The 8,706-nt window shown below is 50.5% G+C and overlaps 1 protein-coding gene across 1 annotated transcript; it reads left to right on the top strand.

Moving 5' to 3' along the window:
• Window positions 1-2,514: 2,514 nt before the first annotated feature.
• Avpi1 (arginine vasopressin induced 1) lies at window positions 2,515-8,319 on the top strand. The gene is made up of 3 exons (XM_075974113.1): window positions 2,515-2,698; window positions 6,668-6,942; window positions 7,827-8,319. The coding sequence occupies exons 2-3, from the start codon at window positions 6,677-6,679 to the stop codon at window positions 7,984-7,986; spliced, it is 426 nt and encodes a 141-aa protein (XP_075830228.1). The 5' UTR covers window positions 2,515-2,698; window positions 6,668-6,676; the 3' UTR covers window positions 7,987-8,319.
• The last annotated feature ends 387 nt before the right edge of the window (window positions 8,320-8,706 follow it).

Below are 8,706 nucleotides of genomic sequence, written 5' to 3'. Positions count from 1 at the left end.
GTGTGTACCCATCTGCTCTGGTAGCATGAGAGTTGCCAGGTCCTTTAACCATGGATGTGCTAAGAGTCTGACTCTCCTGGAGCTCAGAGTGGGTGAGAGGAGGCTGTGTCTGAAGGCCGGACTTCTGGTTTAAAAGCCTGCAGTCCCCTCCTCAGTCACAGCTGGCTGAGACTCTGCAGCAGCACTCGGAGTGGAATGAACACCGCTAATTGCTCTTGCGTGATCTTGCTCTTGAATCTCTCTCTCTACTCTCTATCTCTCTATCTCCATCTCCCCAGGACTTCAAGAAAAGCGGAGAAAGCACACTTAAGAATATTCTTTTGGCCGGGCGGTGGTGGCGCACGCCTTTAATCCCAGCACTCGGGAGGCAGAGGCAGGCGGATCTCTGTGAGTTCGAGACCAGCCTGGTCTACAGAGCTAGTTCCAGGACAGGCTCCAAAAACCACAGAGAAACCCTGTCTCGAAAAACCAAAAAAAAAAAAAAAAAGAATATTCTTTTGTTGCTTTCATGCAGAGGGACAGCGAAGATCTTATACAGACTGGGATGTGGAGGGGTAGAAACCAAATTCCCCTTCGCCTTGCAGAAAGGATCCCACAATCCCAGCTAGGACATTTTTTCAAGGTTGTTTTGTTTGTTTTCAAGGTATTAGCGTTTTGCTTGAGTTTATGTGCACCAGGTGTGTGCTTGGTACCCTCAGGGTCAGAGAAAGGCACCAGATCCTCCTGCAGATGGTTGTGAGCTGCCTTGCGGATGCTGGGATTTGAACCCAGGCCCTCTGCAAAAGCGGCCAGAACTCTTAACCACTGAGTCATCTCTCCAGCCTCCTTTATCTCCCCCCCACCTGGAACTTTGATAGAAGAGAAACTTAACTTAGAATGTCAGCTTTGAAGTGAGAAATGTCAGGAAACCTTGCTGCCACCATTTGCTGCCCCAGCATCCTTCCTGACCTTTCTGGATGAGAGCATAAACCACCCTCCAATGAAGGAAGCAAGCATTTCTCCAGAGCCACCGACAGACAAGTAAGAGTGGGGCACAAAGAGCTCAGTAGTAGAGCACTTGCCTAGCAGGCTGGCGATCAGAGGTCCAGCGCTGAAGAGGGAAAGAAAGAGTCCCATGGGTCCCCCCTGAAACTATTTCTGCCCTTTCCAACCCAACTTAAAAGATGCAACTGGTGAGACCTTCTGAAAATGCACATTTAACACCAGGAGGAAATGAGCTAACACTTGTAGAGTACTGACTGCGTTCCTGGCGCTCTATAAGAGCCGCAGAATGCCTATCGTGAGTACAAATCACGTTATTTCCCAGTTCACATACGCTCCAGGGGCAAATGCAGGCTTCCTACCATGGCTACCTGGCTACTTATTTTTCTTTTTTCGAGGCAGAGTTTCTCTGTGTAGCCTTGCCTGTTCTGGAACTCACTCTGTAGATCAGGCTGGCCTCGAACTCACAGTGCTCCTCCTGCCTCTGCCTCTGGAGTGCTGGGGTTAAAGGTGTGCACGACCAACCGGCCTTGCTATTTATAGCGAATCTCCAGGCCTCACTTCATCTCTTTGGAGAAAAGTTCTATCGTGACCGCAGGAACCTTCCTTCCCTCTACCTTTATTCTTCCCAGATCCATTCTTCCTTGTTCTAAAAACTTCAGCGCCTTCCTTTCAACACGTATGCTCCTTCTCGTGGTTTCCAGGACCTCCCAAACATGCCTCTTCCAGCTTCACATGATCATGATGGTAGTCACAGACTAAGTGGTGGTTGGGTGTTTGCCTTCATTGCTGGGCTGTTAACTACTCCAAGGCAACGGTAGTAGTTCTGTTACTGCCTAACAAGGAAACCGAACTGGGAAGGGTCGCGGTGGAAGACGTCAAAAGATTAAGGAACTTTTAAGAACTTCTTCCTTTTTTTTTTTTTTGAGATGACAGTTTAAAACACCAATAATATTTAAAACTTTAATATTCAATTTCAGGGCTCTCAGGATTATCTGATAAAGTATTTTCACTCAAAAAAAAAAAAAAAAAGAACTTCTTCCTTTAGGTAACAGGCCCAAACTTGCTCAGTTGCTACAAAATTTGAAGATCATTCTGAACATCAGGACCAGGTGGCTGCTGGGAGGAGACGTGAATTTTAGGAGTAGCAGGTTATGAATAACTTAACAGCAGAACAACGCGCCTCGTGCGCAGGACACAGCCCAGAAATAAAAGGAGGGGGGGAATCATTTGTCACGTGTACCCCGCAGGGCCTGCAGCCTCCGTCGCACCCCACGGCAGGAATGCGACCCCGCCCCGCCTGCGTGCGTGCGGGCAAAACCGAGCCAGCCCCAGTACTGACGTCAATCAAGGGGGAGCCTCCAGGCGTGGGGAGGGCTGAGGTTTGGAGGGAAAGAGAGGGCCCGAAGGACACGCCCCTCACCGATTCTCTGCCATTGATTGGACTCAAAGAATCTCCGCACTCGATTTGGAGGCGGGCACGGGAGAGGGGCGGGGCTAGACCCGCCCTTCCCCCTCCGCAGCGGCTGATTGGCCCACGGAGTCTCAGCGTTCGGTTTGGGAAGGTTGGCTCAGCTGCTCGCTGCAAGGCTGTGGCCGAGGATTGGCTGTTGAGGAGCTCAGAGCACTTTCTCCGGGGAACTGTGGCTGCGATCCAGGTGGCTCCGGCCAGGCTCCGGGCTGCGATCTGCCCGCCTCGGGCAGCCAAGGCAACCAGGTAGGTAGGCCACGGTCCGGCTCGGCTCTGCGCGGGAGCGCACGGGAGGACGGCCGTGGCTAGGAGCTCGCCAGGTCGCAAACCCTAGATCTATTTTAAGGGCCTCTTGTTGGGCTAGCGGCCACATCTGAGCCCAGGGGCCGTCTGGGCTGGGGATGGCACCCTGTACCTTCTACCAAGATCCTTTCCCAAGCTCTTGGCCAGCTTTTTGGCCCTTGCGATCACCTTCAGGGCAGCCGTGTCTGCCCTTCCGAAAAGCCGGGGAGAGGTTGGAGTGGGTGTCTTAGCTGCCGGATCCCTATTTGGGGTCTGATGGAACTGGCTATAGGTTGACACGGATCTAACTCCCCGTGGGGCTCTGCTTTAGTTACCCTCGCTCTAACTCCAGCGCTGAGGCTGGCGTGGGAATTCTGTCTGTGGCTCGGTGGCGACCTCCAAACCCCTCAGACGCAGATGGCAGGCTCTCAGAGGTTTCCGAACCTTCTGTCCCCTGTTTCTTTTGAACATCTTCTCAGCCATCTGGCAAGAATGAAAATAACACTGGTTGAGATCGTAGACACTCGGGTCAGACCACCTAGTTAGTAGCCTAAGATTACCTATCAGCCTAGGGTGTTGAGCAGGTTACTACCAGCTTTTTCACCTGGAAAATGAGTTTAACAATAGTGCCCACTAACAAGGGACGTTAGGATGCCACCTCACATGAGGACCAAAAAGTCCCCTGAAAGTGCTGTTCAGTGCTTGACACAGCAAGAGGCTCCCTTCTGTGAAGTTAGTCATAAACCATGGTTCTAAAGGGGCACAAATGACCTTGTCTCTCTTTGAAGCCCGGCTGGGTGGTTTGCAAGCCAGCGGTGATGACCATGGTTCTCTATGGTTGTTAATAACTTTCCCTTGGCGTCAGTTTTCATTCAACCAATACGCAGTGTGGAGAATGCGTAGTCTGCCAGGATGGACGCTCTCATATTTCATCTCTGTACCCAGCAAGGATTATTTTTCCCCTCACTATTTTGATTGATGAACAAAATGGAGTAAAGGAAAAATGAGACTTGTCCAGGGTCTCTGTGATCAGGGGACTGCCAGGCACTTAGGGGCTTGAATTCTTTCCAATTCCTCGATCGGCTAGTTTATTTTTCTGGGTCTGGAATAAGGGCCCGGTTTTCTTCTTCACTTCTGGGCATAGATTTGGAAAGGCAGCAGTATATGGAACACAAGGCCATCTGAATGCGGGTTTCCACTTGAGGAACAATAGACTTGGGCTGTTGTCCAGAGGTATGTCTGTACAGAGTAGCAGGCCAGGCCCACAGTGTTAACTTGAGCTATAGCCTCTAGTTGTTTTAAAGCGAGTATTGCCATAACCAAGGTTATTCAAAGGTGGCAACCTGATAGGGAGAACTGCCATCCCACCTAAATGTGCTCTGTCTCCAGGGTTACCTATGCCAACTGAGACGTGATAGGATGGAGAAATTATGGAATAGCAGTGGAACTAATGTCACATGCTACAGAGAATGCGGCCACTGTACAGCTGTGCTTCAGTGCACTGGCTGGGTGAGGCATGAGGCATGCCTTAAATCTTTAAGAGCTGTACAGTTCTTCCTTTAACGCCTGACTCAAAATAAGTTGAACTTTGTCATCTTCAACGTTCAGTATTTACTTTGGGGGGTTCATTCTCAGCCTACTGTGTCCAGCTGAAGCATTTTGTAATTAGTCCTTACTCATCAGCTCACAGGCTCATGCTTCTTCCATGGCGGCTCTAGAATGAAATCTTTTAATAGCCCCATGCTTTCGTTTTCCAGTTTTAAAAAGTACCATTGTTCAAGTATACACATGAGCTTCCTGGAGAAGGTTTTGTCCCGGAAATTCGGGGAGGAATCACTGAACACGATGAATGAGACAGGAAGTGTCTTCCGATGGTATCGTGACCCCACTTTATCATTTTCCTCATGGTTACCATCTCACGCGACTTGGAACCCTAGCTTCACTCTGTCTGAATTCCAGGGTGAGGCTCCCAGAGTGAAGGGCCTCAAAATCTGGAGGTGCCAAGGCTTCCCAAGGTTCATCGGGGGTGGTGGAGGCTGGACCCAGGGCTGTAACTCAGCTCACTGGAGGCTGGCCAGTTAAAAGCCTGTCCTCCTGCAAGGTGGGTGCTGAACTAAAGTGGCCGCCAGGCCCCAGGCCATTTCCTCCTGCTGGCAGCTGCTACTTGATGATGGGACTGCCAATCTGAAAGAGGGACATCACCCCTTCTCCTACTACCCCAGGCCAGCCTAAGAGTCTACCTAGGGCTTGGCCACTTGGTAGTGTTCTCCGACTTCTGCCAGATTCTAACACTTCCACCCACTGTAGCAAAACAGTATCTGGCCTTCAGGGAGGCTGAGGGTAGGGAAAAGGGTAACTATGAGTCGAAGCGTTTTCTGGGACCTAATTATTAGTGAGACCTGTCCACACACGCAGTTCCCAGCCAACAAGGAGCAGGCAGGCAGTGTCATCTTCCAGCACAGACCCATCCCTGTCATGGCATCACTGACTCAAGACTAGTGCAGGCCATCAGCCGCAACCTGCCCCCACAGTGGCAGGGAATCGGCCAGAGGTGATGGGGATTCCTGAGGCCTGTCAACCAGGGACAGACCCAGGGACAGAACCCTGATCCTCTGGGTCACATGCCACTCTGCACTGGGCTCGGCTGCAGTCTCGGAGTTCTTTAATGGAACCTGAAGAGCACCATTGGTTCAAGGCTGAGGATGCTGTCATTGACCCTGACACTAGTGACTGGGATAAGGGATGTCACTCCTCATGGACAACAGGTGGCTCAGGGGTTTAAACTATGGGGCCCCAGCCCTTGCTTTTCCTGAAGTGGAATCGTGATGACAGTACCCGCCTTCTAGAGTTATTCTGAGGATTGATGATGCCAAGCGCACCATTCAGTGCACAGTAAGCACCCAATCTTGCCCTTTCCCATTGGCCTGAAAGTGTGCCTTGGTCACTTAGCTTCTGCTCTCACTGCACAGATCCACCAGTTCCTGGGGTTCATTACTACACAGGTTTTAACTGGGTTCTGTAAGAGTGTTTGAGAGACAGGCTTTCTTATTCCTGTTTTCCAGGTTAAAATATAGCTTTTGTGATGTCTTCTGTGGATTTACCGTAGGTATTAAGTCTTGAAAAGGAAGTGGGCTAGGATAGAAACTGGGACAGCACAGTGTGGAAACAACTGGAATAATGTGTTGAGGTGGAGGCCGGAGCAAGGGAGTGGGTAGTCATTCTGAAAGGGTGGAGTGGTGACTCAGACTCTTCCAGAGAACAAAAGAACAGCAGGTGAGGGCGAGGGCTACACTGGAGCAGGTAGATAGCAAGTGAAAGGTTCGTCTTTATTGTCACTTCTTAAAAACAAAAACTTAAAACCTGCCGTCATGTAGTCCAGGCTGTTCTCAGACTTGATATATAGCTGAGGACTCTGTAGCTTTTCCTTTTTAACATTTATTTTTATTTCATGTGTATGAATGCATGTATATCCATGTTCCATATACATGCCTGGTGCCTGCAGAGGCTAGAATTTCCCTGGAACTGGACTTACAGTTGTGAGCGGCCATGTGGGTGCCAACAACTGAACGTGATCCTGTCCAAGAGCAGCCAGTACTCTTAACTGCTGAGCCGTCTCTCCAAGCTTGACTTTGAACTTTTGATCCTTCTGCCTCCATCTCCCAGATGCTGGGATTACAGACATGCACTACCATTTCTAGTTTATGTGGTGCTGGGGCTCAAACCCAGTGTCTCATGCATGCTATGCAAGCACTCTACCAAGTAAATGAGCTACATTCTCAGCCCCTATTCCACTCTGCCTATTTTATGGCAAATGTGTACCTACCTTTCTGTGACTGTGTTTGAATTTTCCCCTATCCATTTTATGCCCAGCTGCTGGTTGACGCCTCTGTAGGTGGCTACAGGAGTGCTTACATCTCCACCTTTTATCCTCAGAGCACCGTGATGGGGACCCCGGCCTCAGTGGTGAGCGAGCCACCTTTGTGGCAGGTTTCACCTGAGGCCCGGGGCCGCAAGCAGGCCTCTGCTAACATCTTCCAGGATGCTGAGCTGGTGCAGATCCAGGGCCTGTTCCAGCGCAGTGGGGACCAGCTGGCTGAAGAACGGGCCCAAATCATCTGGGAATGTGCAGGGGATCACCGCGTAGCTGAGGCCCTGAGGAGACTGCGCAGGAAAAGGCCCCCAAGGCAGAACCACTGCAGCCGCCTGAGGTAGGGGCCTGGGACTGAAGGAGTGAGGGAAGAGGTGGAAGGGATGCCCTCACTGTAAGGTGCTTACTGTCTGTGTTTATACTGCTATTGCATCTAAGACTTTAATTATTGTTGGAGTCACATGACCCTGTGATCCCCATGAGAAGGAAAGCCCAGTCAAAGCAGAACTACCAAATTCTGAGACTCCTGGCCAGCAGAAGGGGGAAAATTACCACTAGTAGAATGGGTAACGTTCAAAGGCAGGCCTGGTAAAGCCTGTAGGGGACTACAGAGAGGTCTCAGATGGTACTGTGGAGATGCTAAGGGGAACAAGCAGTAGACTTTCTCTGCCCATCTAGTCACTGACAGCCCAAGAATAGTGGGCCCCAGGGACCTAGGTAAACCTGGCCTTAAGCCCATCCCAAGTTTCCCTCTAGGATCCTCCCCTCATTATAAATAGCAGAGACGGAGCAGGTTCTCAGGCCTGAGATGGCAAGTTAGTGTTCACTGCTTGCCTTAACTGATGTCATTTATTCCTGCCTTCTGCCATGAATCAAAGGCAGAGGAGGTAAGGGGAGCTTTGGTGAGTGCCCGTTCCCTGATCCAGCCTACATACAGAGTTGGAGCCAGGTGGTGGTGGCACACGCCTTTAATCTCAGCACTCAGGAAGCAGAGGCAGGCGGATCTCTATGACTTCGAGGCCAGCCTGGTCTACAAGAGCTAGTTCAATTACAGGTACCAAAACTACAGAAAAACCCTGTCTCGAAAAACCAAAAAAAAAAAAAAAATACAGAGTTGGAAAGCTGCACCTTGTCATACCGTTCTTGGAGTAGTCTCTTTTTATCCTGAGCAGTGTTTTATAGTGCTCCGTGTTGACGTTGGCTTATCACACTTGTTCCCAACAGAGCACCAGAGCCTGGTTCTATAGCGGCCGACCCGCCGGACAGTGCCACTGGCACAGCGTCAAGTGAGCAGCTTGGGAACTCCCGGAGGACAAGTGCCAGAGTCCACCGAAACTGGAATAAGCCAGGTCCCACAGGTTACCTGCACCAGATCAGACACTGACCCAGTGAAGGGGTAGGGAAGGCCTCCCCAGATACTGCAGGGACTTTTGCCAAAGGGCTTATGGAGTTGCAAGAAGGTCTGAGCAGGACCCTGTCTAGGTGGTGAAAGCAGTAATAAGAATGTCGTCCTCGGTTCAGACCAGAACCAGCGTACAGCTGGGCTGCATGGCATCCCCCTGGGAGAAAAGTGCTCAGATGCAGCCTCTCACCATTCTGCCACTAACTGCCAGTTACTGTCACCATGCAGCAGCCAGCTGTCTCACACCCTTGTGCCATAGGCCAGTGCCAAGGGAAAACTTGTTTATGTGGAAAATAAAAACATTTACTTCAAGAATTCTGTGAGTCTATTACAGAAGGGGAGAATTCCAAAATAGACTTGAGCCAGGCATGAAAGGACAGGATATCCCCAGGAGATAAATCTGGGATGGATGCTTGTATTGTACTTTCTCAACCCTTAGCCCTGGAGATCCCAGTACTACAACTTCATCTTCCAGAGGTGGGAAGTTATAAGGAAAAATGGGGTCTCTGCACTTGGACACTGGGTCCTTGGTTGTTGGGAGCATCATCTCTCAGAAGGCACCATCCAGGGCCAACCATACTCAGGTTGGATGGCACAGGACTAATCAGTTGTCTTACACACTGGCACTATGGCCTGGTAACCTAGAGGTGAAGGGCTTTTCCTATTCTAAACTATGTGCTCATCAGCCTTCCCCCTCCCTGC

Source organism: Microtus pennsylvanicus, chromosome 5 (assembly GCF_037038515.1).
Source record: "Microtus pennsylvanicus isolate mMicPen1 chromosome 5, mMicPen1.hap1, whole genome shotgun sequence".
Classification (NCBI taxonomy): domain Eukaryota; kingdom Metazoa; phylum Chordata; class Mammalia; order Rodentia; family Cricetidae; genus Microtus; species Microtus pennsylvanicus.
This window is presented reverse-complemented; position numbering and strand designations above follow the sequence as displayed.

Bases quoted from the DNA above. Each gene is read 5' to 3' on its own strand.
- Avpi1 (XM_075974113.1), top strand. From the start codon at position 6,677: ATGGGGACCCCGGCCTCAGTGGTGAGCGAGCCACCTTTGTGGCAGGTT. The intron at 6,943-7,826 runs GTAGGGGCCTGG...TGTTCCCAACAG, and splicing joins AACCACTGCAGCCGCCTGAG to AGCACCAGAGCCTGGTTCTA.